Raw genomic sequence first — 19,394 nt, 5'->3', positions numbered from 1 at the left:
GAGATAGCTGATGTACTTCTGTTTCATAGCTAATAGTGGACAGAGATACATCCATAGGCAAAGAAAGCTTGCAAGGAGATTGGCACTCATCCTCACAGTAAAATAGTACAGGCTTGGTACATCATACACTCCTCTGCACAATTACAATTCTGTGAACTGAAAATGACTCCAAGATTCACTTTCCAAGCTACAATTCTTTTATCAGCTGTTTTCCATCCAATTTAACCCTTTTCTTCATACTATTCTCATTACTTTGGTCTGTGGCTGTTGAAAAGCTGGACTGACATAGGCAAGAGGGACTATGCTCTCCAGATGGGGAGCATGTTGTGTATTGACATGCCCTGGAAGGTCTGAAGATTACATCAGTACAAGTCTAGCATCAGGGATTTTTGACTTTTTGAGAACTTTGTAGGAAGGTACCTTCTTTGCCTGGAGATGGGTTGTGTATTTTCCTGTAGTAGGAGAGATGAACTGGCATTTAATAGGACTTCTACATGGTTATGCACCTTCTTTCACTGTTATAAATAGCAAAGGATTTGTGTTTGTGCATTCTGTCTTTGCTGTACGTTACCTATCTACAGAACAGCATTTGTACTTAATAAAATAAATCTGCTTGCAATACAACCTTTCAGCTGTCTACATTATGACCCTAGATGCAAAAGTGCAATGGAAATATTAAATGATTGACTCGTCAAAGAATAGGATGTGAACAGTACTAGTTGTTGACTGGAGAATAAAACTAACAGAAAATAAATGTGATGGTGAATGGTTGCCACTTGGAATAATGGGAATTTGAGTCATAAACTTTATCTTTAGTTCAGGACCTTGAAAGAACAGTCTCTCTGCTTTCAGTCTTCCATGAGAGCAAGATTCTATTTATCAGTAAAAAAAAAAAAAAGTATGATTATAGTGATTTTATTTCAATTAATGAAGTTATTTTAAATTTCTAGCTTCACACTGAACATTTTGAGTAACAGCGATTCTAAACTTGTCTCAAATCTTTGTTTTTCACTTCAGTTTGCCAAATTTTACTGGAACAATGCTACTGAATCGGGAGTTCAGTTCAGTAAGGTTTTAAACACACTGCATGGCCTTCCTCTTGCTCTGATTTCACACTGTGCATTTTCATGGAATTGTTGCTGTTCATGCGTGGGTGAACTTAATTACCAGAGTTGTTAGCCTTAAGAAAACTGTCTTCTGTAACCTTTTGCTTAACATGGATTGCATCTCGTTTAACAATTCACAGTAGGATTCCTTTTATTCTATTTCATTATCCTTTATTTACTTGTAAGCCTGTTTTATGTAATGATTCATATCTAAAATCACACTCGTATTTGTCGCCTTTATTAATGAAATAAAACACTGTAAATCAGAATGGACATTATTACTGTGCTTTATAGAATCAGTCTTAAGCGTGGGCAAAGCTCTGACAAAGAAAACTGGTCAGGTTTTGAGAAGAAGTGTTATGATGTTTTGCAGTTGCTTCTTACCATTGGCTGTGCATGTAGCTTTTCCACCGCTACATATTTTTGAATGAAAAGACTGGTAAGGTGTAAGCAACTTACTTGGTGGTTAACTGGAAGCACTGCTCACCATTATAGACAGTTCTCCCTGTCCTGTAGGTGGGGGGACAGAATCAGTAGGACTTTGTCACTTTTTATCCAGTTAGTATTGGCTATAGCTGCTCTTGTTATTGCTGGAGAGCAGAGTAGTGTGGGAAATAGATCTGCCCTTGTGGTTATATTGTTCTATATTTAAAGTTATTTAAATTATTACATCCATAGCTGCAGTTGCATGCGTAACCAAGATTTGTGTTGCTGTAGCAACATGAAGAGACAACTGTGCTGAATTTCACAGATCTTTGAAGTAGGAGGTCTCATAATCCAAAATGGGATTGAGAATTCCCATCAGTGTGTGAAGAGCTTAGATAAGAGAAGCCCTCATTAAGAGACGAAATATTTCATATCTGACACTCAGGCTGAATTGAGTAAGTTCCTGCTGTTCATCAAAGGGATAGAGAAAACAGGCAGCTACAAGAGAGAGAAGTAAGGGAAAGCCTGTGGATCGAATTAATCAATTAATCACAATTGATTTGAAGTGAAATAGAAGGGATGCAGGATTTGATGTCTAGCATGAAAATCACAGGATGTTTCCTAGAGGCCACTGACAAGAAGTCTGTAGCACGTTCTGGATATTGTGACTGGCCTGGCCAAAGAGGCAGTCACAGGGAGAACTGAGCATGAGCCAGCTGAAGACTTCAAGTGTTATGCATCAATTTTAAACAGTGGTGGTGAAATAACATGTGGGAAGGTAGACAGAGGATGATGTGAAAATCTTTGGCTTAAATGGAACTTGAAGTGAATGGCGGAGTTTTTGGACTGAACACTACTGCCTGCATTTTAATGTTAGGGCACCCCTTGTGTTTGAGGGGCAACAGCTGTTTTGACCTCTTGAGGCAAAGGTATTTAATACGATTAGCCAAATCACTTCCAAATTCCTTCACCCCCCAAAAAAAGAAAAAAAAAAAAAAAAGGCTAGGAAAAGAAAATCCTGACTTTTTAAAATGTTGTAAACTGGGATTATTAATTTTCTCTGTTTTCATTTCAAGGTCATGTAGTTAAATGCTTCAGCAGTGATAGAATAAGTCCAAGCAACATGACTTTCCTTAAAGGCATACCCTTGAAAAGTCAATTGTTTAAACAGTTTCAAAATGTTAATGGGAAAGGAAGAAAGTAGATTCCCTTGGACTCAGAAAACTTTTAGAGAGATCTGTAGCTATAAAATATATATGGAACGTTAGTACAATTATTTCTACACCCTGTGAAGCTGTCATTTTTAAGTGTTTTTTTTTTTTTTTTTTTTTTTTTAACTTATTTTGCTTTTACTTGTTTTAATAAAGAAAAACAAACCAGCTCTGTAGGACAGTCAAAGAACCTGTTTAATTTCTGTCATTTTTATTCATATGCCACAGTTTCATGTGATGGACTGATGGTCCATTTCCCCACAAGATCAACAAGGACTATACTGCAGCTTCCATCTATTATTTTCATTTCATAGATCATGCACAACAAGGGCCTGTTGTAGTCTTGTGAGTGAACATAGATGAACCAGGAGGCACTGGCAGAGGAGAAAATCCTACTCTTCATCTGTTATGCAAACAGTTTGTTGGAGTCCCATGTTTCTAGAGCTGCCTCCCTATTTTGGGGACTTCCTGCAGTCACTAAGCAACTGGCTGCCAGTTCGTAGTGCCCTTCATGCTCTTGCACCTAGTCTCTGCAAGAGCTCTTTGGCAGCTGTATGAGCTACCACACAAGAAAATAAAGAATTGAGGGTGAGGAAAGCGTACACATTAATCGCCACCTTCTGCTCTTCTTTTCTCTGGCTAATTGGATAGCTTCCATGTAACCTGAGCAGAGCAGATGCTGAAGCAGTGGGATTTCTGGAAATCTTACATTTTCATTACCTCCTATGCAAAACAGATGTTCCCATCATCCTGGAAGTCACAAGATAGGATTTGGATGAACTGAACATTTTCTACGGTTTAGGTGCAGCAGAGACTTTGTCTGATATTTTTAAGGCAAAAGGGTTGCAATGATTGGTTTTGTTTACAAAGAAAAATTGAGGTACTGTCTCTGGCTTGCATAATTAGATAGTTCTAAGCTTTACGTCTTCACTGACATCAGGCTTGTGTAGTACTGATACAGCTGTAGGTCAAGTCTGTCTCCACAGGTTTCTTGCCTTCTGTAAACAGTGAAATGAAGAGGTTTGTTGCTAGGGCGTTTCCCTGCCGTGCTGCAAAATGAAGCCTGACAGAGTTAAGGGCTTTGACTGGAAAGTCAAACTGGCAAGTCTGATTTCATCATGTGACTTAATTGCCTGCAAAATATGTATAATCAGCAGGAACGGAAGTCATAATAAAATGGTACATGAAATTCTTTGCATTTTGGTAGAATACTGTTATTCTAACATTATAGCCAAGTCGTTATCTTGATAGTGTTTATAAAATGTATCCAAAAATAATAACCTCTAAAATAGTGCTGTGGTACTCTCCCACATGTCCACTATAGAAGAGTCAGTAGCAGCCTCAGTGAATGAGAAAGTTAAGGCAAAAATGTAATGGGCTTGTGATTCAGTAAAAAACAAAGCTGATTTTCAGCCTATATTTAGATTAAATAAAGACATTTCATGAAAAAATGTAGTAGAATATTGCATCAATAGGGAACTTCTTAACATCTTCTGTGTCATGTCCAAGTTGGCTTTTGTGTTTAACAAATTAATTTGTGTTGACCAAATTAAGCTTCGGTTCAGGAAGCTATTTCTGTAGTTGTCATAAACTGAAATTTCTGTAGCAGTTGGAAATCATTATGAATTGTTGAAAATATTCTCCATCTCTCTCTTTTTTTTTTTTTCTTTTTTTTTTTTTTTTAAAGAACTGCAAAGATTGAGCAAACAACTTCAAGTAGAAAGACAAAAACACTTGTAAACACTGAACCACAATAGTAACCAAACATGAAGCAGAAACTAGAACAAGAAACATACAAAATGACAAAAGAAGATAAATAATTGTTAGTCTTTGGAATTTCTACGTATAAATAGAAGATTTCTGGGCAACTGAGCAACAAAATAGAGTATGTTTCAAGGTAGAGAAGAAAGATAATTGCAAACATGAAACACGATCTTCTCTATTTAAGAGTCAAATAAGAAAAAAAAAAAGGGCTTTAGATTTTGAGGAGTAATTATTTGAAATTGCTGCAACTAACCCATTCTATTTGACAACATAGCTTGAAATAGAACTCTGAGAAAAATTCTGAGTTACTTCTGTCATGTGATATCATTTCAAGTCTGTATTTCCAATAGTATCTGCTTTTCTTGTTCAGTCTGTTATAGTTTTATGCTCCTCAGGGTAACACTGAAGTTTTGGCTACTGGGAATTTGCTAATCTGTTACTGATTTTTTCTCACATGTATTTATATATACATATATAAAAACAAACACATACATATTTAGCTAGTAAAACCTCAGCTAATGTACCATAAAAGAAAACTGTAGATCAGGCCAGAAAAATGAAAATAGGTGTTGTAAAGACATTGGCATAAATGTTTTGAAGAGAACTATTAAATAGGTATGATTTATAGGTACAGTCTGAATAGACCACTGGGACAATTTGGTCTGACATAGCAGAGCACATAAAACCAGCAAGATGGATAAATACTATTCTTATAAGTGTTCACATACACTTAATGTAAAGTACATAAATACTTTCTTTGTGGTCACTGGAATTAATTCCCATTTTAAAAATTAAGAAGATAGCGTTTGTACGATAGGCATTTTGAATGAAATGAAAATGGTTAAGCAAAGGTAGAGAAATCCTGATTTTTTTTTCCTGTGTAAGTCTCAGCCATTTCATCACTGAAGCCAAAGTCTACGGACCCTCTTTCAGGGTCCAGGGTATATTTGAAAAACACCATAATAAGAGCTTGCCTATCTACTTGCTGGAGAGTCTATTCTTAACTTCCTGGTTCTCTTCTCCTGCTGAATACATGCTCTGTTTTGGCAGCAGATAAGCCTTTACTGCACTGGTCAAATTACTGAAGAATATGCATATTGTTGAACAGTACATGCGGCTATATAATGCTTCTGAAGGAAGATGATAAATTCAAAATTTTTCTTAAAGTTTCTGGAAAAAAACCAGATCCCTTGGTTAAAAAACATATTATAAATATGATGGCTATTAGATGTTTGCAATGATTTTATAAAAACAAGCTTACAAGTTCAGGAATTATACATGTCTATAAAATATAGTCTACAACAGTTCATGCGTCATTGCATATAATCTTCATTATATTTTCAGGATGGAACATGAGGCTACCCAGCTAGAAAAGCAGCATGTGCATAGTGTGTATGAAAATACAGCTGCCTACTTTAATGATCTGCAGAGCAAAGCATGGCCTCGTGTGAGAAACTTTCTGTTGGAGCAAAAGCCTGGCAGTCTCGTTGCTGACATAGGTAAGCCATTCCCTGGGACAGCATGATATATTGTTCATAAACTTTAGCAGTTTATACATTAATCACATACATTTGCTGGAGAAAAAAACTTTTAAATTTATTTAGAGATTACTTTAAAAATTTTTTAAAACCGTATTAGATGCCATATGCCGTTTATTTTATTTCTTTGATGGTGTACCAGGCAGCAAGTAAGTACAGTTTTTACCTTATTTTGATGGACCTAAGCTTGAATCTACCGGTTTCCTCACTTAGTGGTCAGTCACTTCCCTTTTTATTATTATTATTATTATTTTTTAATTGTATCAATATAGCTCAATTATTTTGTTTCAGTTTCTTTCAGACTCTGTTTAAATACTGCTGGTCTGCAATTTGTTACTTTTCATTTGTTCCAAAACTCCTCCTATCATGGCTTCATATTTATATTTTGACATGTTCATTGTTAAAAAACAGCAACAACTACAAAAAGTCATGAGAATCCCCCTATGCTCCTAAATATGGATATTGAAATCTCAATTCTCTCCTATGGCCTTGTCTTTCTTACTTGTTTAGTTTGTATCTTCATTTTCTGTTGCACCTACAGATATTGTAAGGTTTACCAGGTCCTCAAGTTTGCTTTGTGTTTGTGTTATAAATTCAGTCCTATACACCACATCACTGCAAACTAGTTGCTCCTTTGCATCATTGGATTTTTCTCATTTCTTAGACTGTAAAATGCATTTACACTGCACGGTGCAATAATTGTACAGAATAAATTCTATATCTGCCTGATCCTGTCAGAGAAAAATATCTTTGAAGATTTTGTCTACCATAATCAAAAGATCAGTTCTGCTGATGTCAAGCAGTCCTCAAAAAAAAAAAAAAAAAAAAAAAAAAAAAAAAAAAAAAAAAAGCTAGGCTTGTAACATTTTGGATATGTATATTTGTATATTTTATACATCTGCACCATTTTCACTGATCATCTCAGGAAATATCCTATGGCATCCACCCATTTGACAGTTGACTAAACATGGTATTTCTTAGCCAAAATTTTTTGTCATGTTAATAAAAGTCATTGAAACCTTTGCTGAAGTTCTTTGAGGCTTTATCAGCAAGTGTCACAACTGCAGCTGAAACCTTAAGATCACCCTATTACAGTTTCAGCTGAAATAATTTAAATGCAGGTGAAGCATCTGGTCAGAAGGCAAATGCTTACAGTTGCCAATAGAGGTATTCCCATCAAGGCACACAAGGTACCTCCTCTTAAGGGATTTAATAAGACCTATGGGAATCTGACAGCAGTGTTTATTTTTAGCATGCATTTTGAGAGGAGGGCTATACAGTAGCACCAACGTTTTCAAAATAAGGTGTTCAAGTGATAATTTTTTTTTCTGTTTAGCACCACCTTTTATTAAAATATTTTTGTTTGCCATGAAGAATGATAACAGTAGCAGAATGAAATATCATTTTGTATAATTGCCTTATTATTGTTCATTCATCAGAATAAATGGCAATAGCGTGGATGTTGTTAACAGCTTCATGAAGGAATCCACCCTCCTGATGACTCATTTAAAAGTGAATCTCCTGCAAATGTAGATTTTGAGAGTACTGGCAGTGTTACCACTCTATGGCTTCATTCCAGAGCAGACCTTGTACTTCAGAAACTGTGATTAGAAAGCACTCCACCAAAAAACATGTATGTGACAACTGAATCTTCGAAATGAATACAAATTTGACTTAATGTGTTCCTTCTACAAAAACGCTTGATTTTGCTCTTTTTCGGGATGGAAGCATTGTGCTCTTCTCCAGCAGTTTCTGTGCTGTCTCTCCAGATAATGGTGCACATTAACATCAATGACAGCAGCAGTGCTGCAAGAAGCAGTGACGTTTCTAAAGATAGCTCCAGGCCTTTAAATTGAATTACCAGTACAGAGATAGGTCTCTTTGCCAAGCTGCTACCCTGTTGCTTGGCTGTCAACTTCCAGAAATTATTTTTCACTACTGACCTGTAACTGCAGTGAATGTTTTCTAATCTAATTTCGAAAAATGCCTGTTATGCATATGGTAGTGGAGAACACTCTGAAAAATTTCAACTTAGTATAGCACAGTCTTTTAGTTGACACACTTGTATGTGGAAAATATTCTAGGACTGTTCATTACATTTACATGTATTACCAATACAACAGAACAAAGACAGAAAGAACATGCCCTCAGCTTGTCAAGAATTGTTAAGAATTAAGTATTGTCAGGACTTTATCTCAAGTTGACATGCTCCTCCCTGCCTTGTGCCAGTTATGCATGCCTTGTGCCATGGTTTCAGATTTCTTGCAAGCAAATCCTTTCTTCTGCCATGCAGTCAGAGACCTTTCTGGCTGAGTCTGAGCCAATTAGTTCCTCCTTCTGCCTGGCTCCCTTTAAGTGAGACGTGCTGGAGAGGTACTGGGTGGGATTTAGCAGAGTCTATGGAAGTATTTGGCAGAGAGATTTATTGTAGGTCACTGAAAAGACATTGCTCTGAGATACGCAGCGGTGGCTGCAGAGGACCGCTCATTCCTCCTCTCACCTGCACGTAGCTGTACTCTCCAGGCATGCATTGCCTCATGTAGCATAGTATAGCACAGGGCTATGTAATGAGTATTTTTATTTGTGATACTTGTACCGTTACATTCCTAATGATGTGAACAAATAATTTCAAACAGTCCAAATGAATCTTGCAGGAGTTAGGCTAGTAGTAGCAAACACACATTTTCAGGAAATCTTAGAGCAGAAGATAAAACAGACAAGAAAACTCACCCCCAGCCTCACTCCCCATTATTTTCACTGTTTTGGGAGGAACAGACAGCTTCTGATCTACTAAAGAGTATTCTTTTCTTTAGGTTGTGGAACTGGAAAATATCTCAGTGTCAACAGTCAGGTGTACAATCTTGGCTGTGATTACTGTGGACCATTGGTAGAAATCGCAAGGAAGAGAGGTGAAGAAGTTCTGGTTTGTGACAACCTTAACCTTCCCTTTAGGGACCAGTGCTTCAATGCAGTCATTTCCATTGGAGGTAAGACAGCATACAGTCATTCTGTCTCACTGCAAATACATATTTCTTTTGGTCATTTTCTTTCTGAGTGTCTTTACTCCAGTTAAATGTCTTTTCATAAAGTTCCCTAAGAATCACAGCATGTATCACTGAAATAAATGTAGTAAAAGTTAAAGTTTGGTCCATTAGAAAGATGTGCTGTTGACCAGGGAAATATGTAAATCATTTTTTTTAATATTCAATCTTGGTGACTCTGAAGAAAAGATTTCCTTCAATCATGCACTTTAAGCAAGTAAAAATTAATATAGAGTCATAGAATGAATCATACAATGGCTTGGATTGGAAGAACCTTTATGATCATCTAGTTCCAACACCCCTGCTATAGGCAGGGACACCTCACTCTAGACCAGGTTGCTCAAAGCCCCACTTTTCCTGCAGGTACCCTTGAGGTACTGGAAGGCAACATATAAACATGGCTATTTGTAGTTTAAATACATTACACGGTCAAGATACACTTTTGTTTCTTCCCTAAGATCCATTTTAACTGGCAAACACATTGAAATGGAAAAAAACTTGTAAGAAAGCAAGAACTTGAAACTTATATTAACTACTATGTATTAGGAATACAGATTTCTCTTTGAATAGACACAAAATTAAAATTCAGAACTATTCAAACACCTGTTGTCTGAAAAATCTTAACATCTTATCTCCTCTGACTTCTATTTTTGGAAATGTTGCTTGTAATTTGAGAAACAAAACCTGGAAAAGGGTGGATGAAGAGCAATAGTCAGAGTACCCAGTTACAGTCTAGGTTTTTCAGTTCAGTGCTAGCTTGAACTTCCCTCAGGCTGTTTCCCAGCATGAGCAAAAACATAAAATGGGAAAATTATTATTGGTAGTAATCAACAGTACTTGGTCTATTACTGAAAAGTATTTTTAAATATATAGTATATGTAAGCATGACATTTTAAAGGGAAGAAACGTTGATCAATATATGACTGATATGTATATTTATTTGGTTTTGTATTAACTATTCAGTACAGTTGTCAGGTCTATCTAAATATCAGGTCTTGTGGCATAATTTCAAGCTATCAGATCAGCTGACTTTGTAGGGTAGCCTATCTATTTAATATTTATACCAGTAAAAGGCCTGACAATATTAAAAGTTCATGTGGTATTTTTGTACTTTCAGCAGTAATGGATTTTAATCCCTCCTGAACAGAGACATGATATGTCTGTGTCCACCTAATTATAAATAAAGTGTTTTTTTATCCCATTCCAGATAATGGCAAGTATTTGTGTGCAGAATCAAATACTCTACTTCGCTTTGCTGGAATTCTCCTCTTTATAGGATTTCTATTTCTGCAGAAGTACCAGAATGATTATGTAATTCTAACCACAAAGAATATTTAATCTGTTGAATGAATTGCTTAGATAGAGCTTGCTGATTAGCCCTTTATTCTGGTGAACTAAGCTCACATGCTTATGCTGTCAGTTTGATGCCATTTTACATGAGGTTCAGTGGTTTTGTATAACTTAACCTCCATTACGAGAGAAAATATCAGTTTTCTTTCTCCCCATCTTATTTAATAGTGTTCTTTTTTTTTTTTTTCCCAGTTAGGAGGAGCTGGAAAAAAACACTGGCCATATGGAAAACTCTTCTCAGAGTTTTCTGTCAGATGCTTCTGAGGGCCTAGTTAATATCAACTGCCAAGAAAGTTTTCTTTGGCCTATGGTAAAAAAAGTTCATTTTTCCCCTTGGTAACGTAATCATCATTTAGAATTAAATCAGGGCTATCTGGACACAGTTTTCATAACTGCAACATTGAAATAATCTTTCTACAAGAATTGGCTGTGTCAAGCAGCACACAATCTAATTTTTCTGAAGATATGAAAATGACTTAAGCTGAGAACATACATATTTTGATATATGGGTAGAACATACATATTTTGATATATGGGTAGATTGAATGGTTGTGTGAAGTAGCTGCTTACAGGCCCATCTGAACTGAACTGTGGAATCAGTCCATATGTCGTTGATTTGAATCACATATCGCAATCTGATGATATAAAGAAAAACCTCACCAACACGACTGATCTCAGTCCAAGTTAATGTTTTTGGGCATTTATAGAGCTGACTTAGCTATTCTCTGGCTGTTAAAATGGTTCCTTCAGGTGAGCCGGAATCTATAAACAATGCAGAAATCTTGAAACACAGTTCATTTCATGTTATAGTGAAATTTGGAAATTATCCTGGAAAGAAAATTCAACCATAGTGATCAGAAGTTTTATTTTGACTTTGATTTTTTTTTTTTTTTTAATACCTTTCCCAGGAATGAAAATGGAGACTGAGACACTTCTCATCTTTCTTCCTCCAAAATAAACATTCAAAAAGGAAATACTTTGTTACAGAATTAATGCACTGGAAAATATTTCTGTTTAATTTTTCTGACTAGCTGACACCAATATTACTTTTCACTGTATTTGTTTCATGATAAAAAGAATTTGTGTTTCCTATTAAGATAAATCTCAAGTGTGTCCCAAACCCTGAAGTTGAACTTAATATTACTTAAGTGAACCAATGGCCAGGTATTTTAGTGAAAGCTAGTCATACTGTTTTTTTTTATGGGTGATGCAGAGAAACAGAAACTCTGTCTTATGTGCCTGACTTATCTCAAAACTCTATTTTGTGATCGGATGAATGTCCTCCTTTGTGATTTGCCTATTTTTATCCATTGAATGTGAACATAAAAGAGGTAAACTTGTGCTGCAGTACCAATAAATTCTGCAGCATTGCTGACTTGCATGAGTGATGATTGTGATATGGCAACAAAAATGATTTAACACATAGAACAAGTTGAAAAAGAAAATGTTCTGCCCTTACTCATATTCAATACATAATGTCTTTCCTTTTTCATAGTGATCCATCATTTCTCAACTAAACAAAGAAGAATCAAAGCAATAAAGGAAATGGCGAGAGTACTGATGCCTGGGGGCCAGATGATGGTTTACGTTTGGGCTATGGAACAAAAGAATCGCCACTTTGAGAAACAAGATGTATTTGTTCCCTGGAACAAGGCCTTGTGCTCACGGCATTTTTCAGAATCGAATCAATCTGGAGATAAGGGAGAGTTTGTGCATGCAGTAAAAAGCCAAGATATATACCCTGCAGAGGTACTGAGCTCTGATTACAGCTACCAAACCAATCTACAACCAGAAACTGATTCAAAACATCCCCACAGTACGGACCATTGCTTATCCAGAGCCTGCTGCATGAAAATTTCTGAAGAGGAAAATAGATTTTACAGTGCTCTTGGAAGATCTTTCCGCTCATGGTTTTTCTCCAGATCCCTTGATGAATCAGCCCTCAGAAAGCAAGCTGAAAAGTTGAAGCCTCTGAAGAATGAAGGAGAATGGACAAACAGTACCGTGCCTATTCAGCAGTCACGACACTGCAGTTTGGATTTAGGTCATCATAGGGCACTGCTAAAAGAACAATGTGTAGATGATGATGATGTGTTTGTAGAAAGCTCACCTGTCAAAAAACTGCCATGGTCACAAGCCATACATGCACTGAAGGATTTGAGTTTAAATGGAGGACACCAAAGTGCAGCTCGGAGCAAAGATGAAGAAGCTACATTTATAAATGGCCCAGTGGAAGAAAAGGACCACAGCTGCAGCTGTAATAAAGATGATGCTGTTAAGTCTAATGCCAGCAAGTTTTTCAAAAGAACTTCAACAACTGACTCCACTGACTCTGCTTTGGATTCAGCAGTGTCTGTTGGGGACCAAAGTGATGACACACTGGATACAAAAGCCTTCATGCGCTATTATCATGTTTTTCGGGAAGGGGAGCTTTGCTCTCTGATAGAAGAGAATGTGCCTGAGCTTCTGATACTTTCTTCCTGCTATGACCATGGAAACTGGTGCATTATTGCAGAGAAAAGAGGACAATAGCTGTAAACAGGACAAAACAATGTAGTGACTGAGGATTTTAAGCTGCTCCTTGTGTTCCTGTGACTGTACAGTGTGACGTGGAATTTCAATCCCTTGTAGTCATGTGCCATTCATTCCCGAGTTTATTACATATGTAAATATTTAATGCAAAGCCTGTATATAGGAATGTAAGTGGCAAACAATATTTATGTTTTGTTAAACTTTTATGGAGTTAAAAATGAAGAGTTTTATATTGCTTTTAGCAAACAATTGTGTTTTTAAATATACTTTTCTATTGAAAAATAAAACTTTTTTATAAGACAAGGAAAGGATCAGGACATCTTTTATGAGAAATATAATCTCAGTAGTACATTCAGGTTTTGTTCTTGAAAATGCTGAAAGTAGATTATTCCCTGTTCTTGAAATCATATGAATAGAGACAGACACATTTTGAAAAACACTTGAGTATATGCTGCTTGAGTGCATGCTGCAGAACTGGGAGCAAGCATGGTCCTATTGCTACATAGTTTGGAGTAGAGTTGTTAGTGGGCAATACTATGTACAGAACAAGCTCGGCAGCTTCTGTCATTTGTGACTGATATTTCAGAATAAATGGCAGAATGAATTTTGAACAGCAGTTTGGATTTTTGTTTTGAAAATAATTTAATTTGTGCCTCAGTCGTAAGTTTGGTTCTGCATGTTGGCTCTCACTAATTTCCTGTGCTGCAGGTTTTCACTGGTTTTATGTATATACAAGTCAGAGGGATTAGTGAGAGTATCAGTACTAGGTAAACGTTACCAAATCTCAAATATTTGAGCTGCATACCTCTATTTTATAAACTTGAGTAGCTAAGATAAATAACACTTGGTATAATTAATAAGATCTCAATGCACATCCAGTCAGCTCTCATATTAACTCTTGTCATTCACTTATATGAGAATGTATACTAAATGATGTGTTAAACAATGTAGATAGGAAGAGGATACAAGTCAAATTTTGTATCTAAAATACAACTTTTCCAGTCCATGTTAAGTAAGTAGATGAGTTTTGGATTGGATTTTGACTTGGATGGATTTTGAACTGGGCGGATTTTGAGTTGATCAATAGAAATCCCTGGTGGTACCCTGGTGGTCCCTGGCTATTTTTAGGTGTAGCTGCCCAGGACTAATTACTGCATGGTAATGTATTTTATATATATCTATTTACTGAAGTAATGCCTGTAGAAGAATCATCTTTGTCTTCCTCTTAGTTTAGGATCCTTGTACTTTATATTCCCCAGGTCTGTACCAAGTGCCAGAGGCAAATCCCTTACATTCCCTACTGCCTTTTGAAAATAAAAACTATCCATCTGAAATTTCTGAAACATTATTCCACTGTGTCTGAGCCTTACCTCCATGCATAGGCAATATTCTCTATGTGACTGGGTCCAGCTGCTCTCTGCTCAGGGGCTGCTCCAACTGCATCTTCCATCTCCAGTTTCTGAAGCACAGTGCATAGAAGCCTGTAGTGGTAAATTTCAAAGTCGATGGGGGGTCATGATAAGCTCCACACCTCATCTGCAATGTTGTCATGTCTGACCAGAAAGGCTTACCTCATTTCCTGAGAATTTCTGGAGAAGCCTGTGGAGTTAGAACCAAACTCAGTTTCTTCCAGACAAATATGTTAGGGTATATTCACCACCCTTAGAATTTGGGCCCTGTGTAGGAATTGTTTATCTATTATCCTATATTCAGTCTTGAAAATGTGTTCCTAAAGTCCAGCCTGCAGCAACTCCATTGTGCATACATTAAAATATTCATTAACAGGATGAATCTCTTGAAAACTTTATAACAAATAATGAAAAAAAAAAAAATCCATTTTCTCACTCATGCTCAGTCTACAGGATCTGGTTGCTGTAAGGTTAAAGGCAAATATGTTATATTCTTGTCTGACTTAGAGGCAAAATTGTCACCTTGGTTTTGCCAGTATCAAATTTGATACTGACCTCAGTACATCTGCTCATAAGTGGCACATGGAGATGTCTTGATTGCACAAGAAAACATGCCCCGTTTTTAACAATTTAATTTACTGGAATCATTGTTCTGAACTGGATGAACAAATGCTGCTACTGTGTTAACTCTTACTAACCGTAATCAGAAGGCAAAACTGTGATAAAATGGATGCAATTGAACAGATCTATTTCTGAAGGACTAATACAATTGTAACCTTTGATAAATGGCATTTTGTCTTTTTATTTTTTTAACACAAAGAATATTTCTATTAGAAGTGCAGAAAAATCTTTTTTTTCTGCTAATGGTGACTAATTTATCTTCTTCCAAACTCGTGCAGGAACTTGAAAGCACAGGTGAGGTATGAAAGCTGTAAGTAAGCCAACAAATCTTTTTCTGGCACATATTTATATATGAGTTACTTATGTGTGCGCTATGAAATCATGCTGAATGGAAAGCTGCGTACTCCACACCAACAGAACTTTTTAAGCAAACTACCTTGATGGACTATGAAGAGAGATGGTGGCTCTAAGCCTGTAACATTCCTGCTATATCAAGCTGCATTCGTGCCTCTGTGGGGCTCTGTTGGCATTGACATTGTGCTGAACCCATTGGCCTACCCTTTCCCTTGCTCAGCTTTTTGACAGGAGTTGTGGCTATTTTAGCACTCCATGAAAATGAAGTGTGTCAATGTTAAATACATACAGTTTTGTATCTATCCTGTGCATTCAGCATTTTCTATTCTTATAATATTTTAATTCTGGCAGCTATCCATGATTTTATCTTCCATTCTGCTGATCACAGCCATGCTTAGGTACTGCTCTGTAATCAGTTCTTTGTCTGTACGTAGAATCTATTATCTAGTATTTGACAGTAAATAAATCTTACTTGGATAAAATATGATTTCATACAGAACTTCTGTGCTTTAGGATTAGTTAATAAATACATTAGCCACTGGAAACTGAGTATGGGTAAGTTCTTGATGAGTGTTTTTGAGAAGAGTTTTAGTGCTATTTGCTCAGTGAGACCACATAGCACAATGCAGAGCAGGTGAGCAGCCTGATTTTCTATGAAGCCAGAAAGTCTATCTTTACTTTAGACTCGCTATAAATGTGTTCATTTGAACTTGGTGAATAAAGGTGATGACAAGTGATTTTCAACCACATCAGTACTATGTGTCATGCTGATGATAGGAAAGGGTGTAGCTGATGGTCCAGCAGGATTATCTGCTACTGAGCTTCATTTCTGAGCCCCTTCTGGATTATTTACTATGCTCCAGGACTGAATGAAATTTGATGCAGAGTTGAGAAGAGCTAAGGATAAATAGCAAAGATAGGAAGTATACAGGGAAATGAAGGGGAATTGCAAAGGTGAGAGCAATCACAGCAGAGAAAGCAGAGAAAGCACAGTTGGCTCTGCTGATATTTATAATTTCCAGAGGATCTAACTGATGTTGTCCTGCTCTCTTCATTGCACATGCAGAGGGAGGAATGCACCTTTTTAAGTTTGTACTTTCCTGTGCACTTCCAAGGCCTAGGCATATACACATGAAGATTGATAGGATTAACAATTTTTCCTTCCTTTTTAATTCATTGTAGCTTGTAGTGTTTTGATTCCTTTTATTCTTGTTGAGTACTTCAGTTTATCCTAGTCAACATGACCTTACACAGAGGAGCTTCATCTTTTACCAGTATAGTGAAACTGATACAAGGTTTGCTTGTAGAAAGGGTTGTGGGAAGAGATTAAAAGAGTATTAAGGCACAAAAAAGGTGCATATTTTCAGTTGTGAAGAGATACTATTTCTTGCTCTTGCTTTCTGTATAGTTACAGAATGTTATCCAGAGTGGAGAAGACACTGCTCTGAGACTCTCCCTTCGTGCAATGTGTATGAGTGTGCTGTAGAAAACTATACCAAACATGTGGGCATCTTGGATACTTAGTTTTTGAAATGTGCTATGAATGAATGTGGGGCTGTTCAGCTGGAGAAGAGAAGGCACCAGGGAGATCTGATAGAGGCCTTTCAATATCTTAAGGGGGACAGTAAGAAAGAAGGGGACAGACTCCTCAGCAGGGTCTGTTGTGATAAGACAAGGGGAAATGGTTTCAAACTGAAAGAGGGAAAATTTAGAATGGATATAAGGAAGAAGTTTTTTTCAATCCGGGTGGCGAAGCACTGAAACAGGCTGCCTACAGAGGTGGTGGATGTCCCATCCCTGAAAACATCCAAGGTCAGGCTGGACTGGGCTCTGAGCAACCTGTTCTAGCTGCAGGTGTCCCTGTTCATTGCAGGGCAGTTGTACTAGATGACCTTTAAGGGCCTTTTTCAACTCAAAAGATTCTATGATGATTCTACAATGAATTTCTAGATGCTTGGTTTGCTACTACAGTTGTAAATATATTTAGCATTTTGCATTCAGATGCAAATGATTGTGCAGCCCCCCTTGGCAGAATAATTATGAAAGACTCCATTACTCCTAATAATTTCATTTCTATTTCTTTCTAACCTCATTCATTTTCTTCTTTCTGAGCATTTCCTTCCGTGTATTTCTCATTGTTTACCCTTTAACCTGCATTTATCATGACACTTTCAAGGTATTCCATACATCTACCTCTAACAGTTGAAGATCAAACTGAGACAGTAACTTCTTAAGTCCTGAAAGCAGTATAGCAAACCTTACTGCAATGACTAACTTACAGAATTAAGGACATTTAACATCTGCAGTAGTGCAACAAATAATGGTATCACCTATACATCAGTCTCTCTCTTTGTTTTGTTTTTTTTTGTCAGTTGTTTTTTATTCATCATTGTCTATTTTTGGGTGCTTTTTGAGCCCATTAGGTTATTCTCATGTCTTCCTAGAGCTTGGCATCTCTGAAGACAGCAGGTGTCTACAATACTGCTGTGTCAATTCTAGGCAAACCAGCAGCACCTGCACCCATCCTGGCTGTCTCCTTTAAACTCATCAGCTCTCCTACAGAGAAAGGTTATCTTAAATCAAAGTCAAATAATCTGATGAAACAACAGCAAAGCTAGTAGGAGGGACCTCAGCAGTTATGATCAAACTGAACTAGAAACACTGAAGAAAAAATGGGTAAGGAGGACTCCTGACTTTAGAAACATTTTTAGATACAATTTCTTTGCCCTATTTGTCTCTGTTGATGGGATGCAATGCTCAGTTTTGCAAACCAGTTGGTAGATGGATAAGGAGCATGAGAATAGTGAGATGGTGTTAGGTTGCCCTCTTCTGTCACAATGAAGTATGTTGATTTCTGTACAACATTGGCTGCTTTTTACTGTTTATTTAACATCTGAAATGCTATTTTCTAAATGAAGAAAAGAGTGCTCCATGACTCTCAATTACTTCGAATTTTTCATGAGTAAAAGAAAGAAGTAAGAAGGGACAGAAGCAAGCAGATACTTCCTATCTAGCTGAAAACATCACCTTGATATCAATATGCTAAAAAAGTATATGTGTGCAGTCAGGTTAAAAACTGATGTCTTCTCCCATAAGATAACAAGTCTCCCATTCATGGGAATCTTTACAGTAAAGCAGCAGCAAGTCTTTTCTGTGTCTCTTCCCACATCTTTATGGAAGAGACTATACCATGTCAGAGCTACAGGGAACACAATGAGCCATTACTGGTCTGTTTCCTTACCATAATGCTGACAGGAACAGACAGATTTAATTATGAACATCTGGGGAGGGCAAATCAATGTTTCCTCTGAAAGGAGGAGTTAGCCTCCTGATCAGAACAGATGCTTTACTGCAGAAAAAGTACAGTCTTTCAATATTGCATTAAACTTTTCCATTTAGAAGGCAAAGCAGAGTGTTTTCTGAATCACTGGTCAAAATCACTTTCCAACATACATAAGAGAATGCTAGAAGTGAGGTGGTGATAACATTAATAGAGGTCAGGTCTCACAGCATCCCTAGGCTGTTTTAAATTGATGTTCTAGTCAATGACATGGCCTTGAGAAGGCACTGCCTGTACTGAGCAGTAGCAGATCTTATCAATATTAATAATGGTCAGAGTGCTCACAGCCTCCTGGGAATTGCCCTATCCATTTTAAGAAGATCAGCTGTCTCACCATTGACTTTTGGACTACTTAAAAAGTCACTCTAACTCCTGATGACACACCTAATACTTCCACGCATTCTCTTTTTTTTGGGGGGGTGTAGGGGGGATTTAATGCTAATGGAGATGTGGAAATGTTTTGCCTACACTACAGTGAAACTAGCGTGTGGTGCAGTTTCTGAGAGCTAAACAAACCATTTGAAAACAAGGAAGAAAGAACTATACACCATGGTGTATGGGAACTGCTGAATCAAGGCCTGAACCTCTGAATGATCACCTGAGGCGAGCAATGAATCAGTCAAGGCACCACAGGTGAAGGCAATTCACCTGTGCTGCTCCTAGACCTATTTAAGTGCTGGCTACCAGGGGGGAAGGATCACT

General features: G+C 37.0%; 1 protein-coding gene across 17 annotated transcripts in view; it reads left to right on the top strand.

Annotated features, from left to right (window-relative positions):
• Nucleotides 1-15,751, top strand: part of TRMT9B (tRNA methyltransferase 9B (putative)) — a 107,781-nt gene extending 92,030 nt beyond the window's left edge. For all 17 annotated transcript variants that reach the window (XM_048943014.1, XM_048943027.1, XM_048943018.1 and 14 more), the window contains 3 exons: nt 5,852-6,006; nt 8,859-9,032; nt 11,932-15,751. In XM_048943014.1, the coding sequence (XP_048798971.1) occupies nt 5,853-6,006; nt 8,859-9,032; nt 11,932-12,968 (1,365 nt within the window). In that variant the 5' untranslated portion in view covers nt 5,852 and the 3' untranslated portion in view covers nt 12,969-15,751. The remainder of the gene's footprint in view (nt 1-5,851; nt 6,007-8,858; nt 9,033-11,931) is intronic.
• Nucleotides 15,752-19,394: the final 3,643 nt, after the last annotated feature.

This window comes from Lagopus muta, chromosome 4 (assembly GCF_023343835.1).
Source record: "Lagopus muta isolate bLagMut1 chromosome 4, bLagMut1 primary, whole genome shotgun sequence".
NCBI lineage: Eukaryota > Metazoa > Chordata > Aves > Galliformes > Phasianidae > Lagopus > Lagopus muta.
This window is presented reverse-complemented; position numbering and strand designations above follow the sequence as displayed.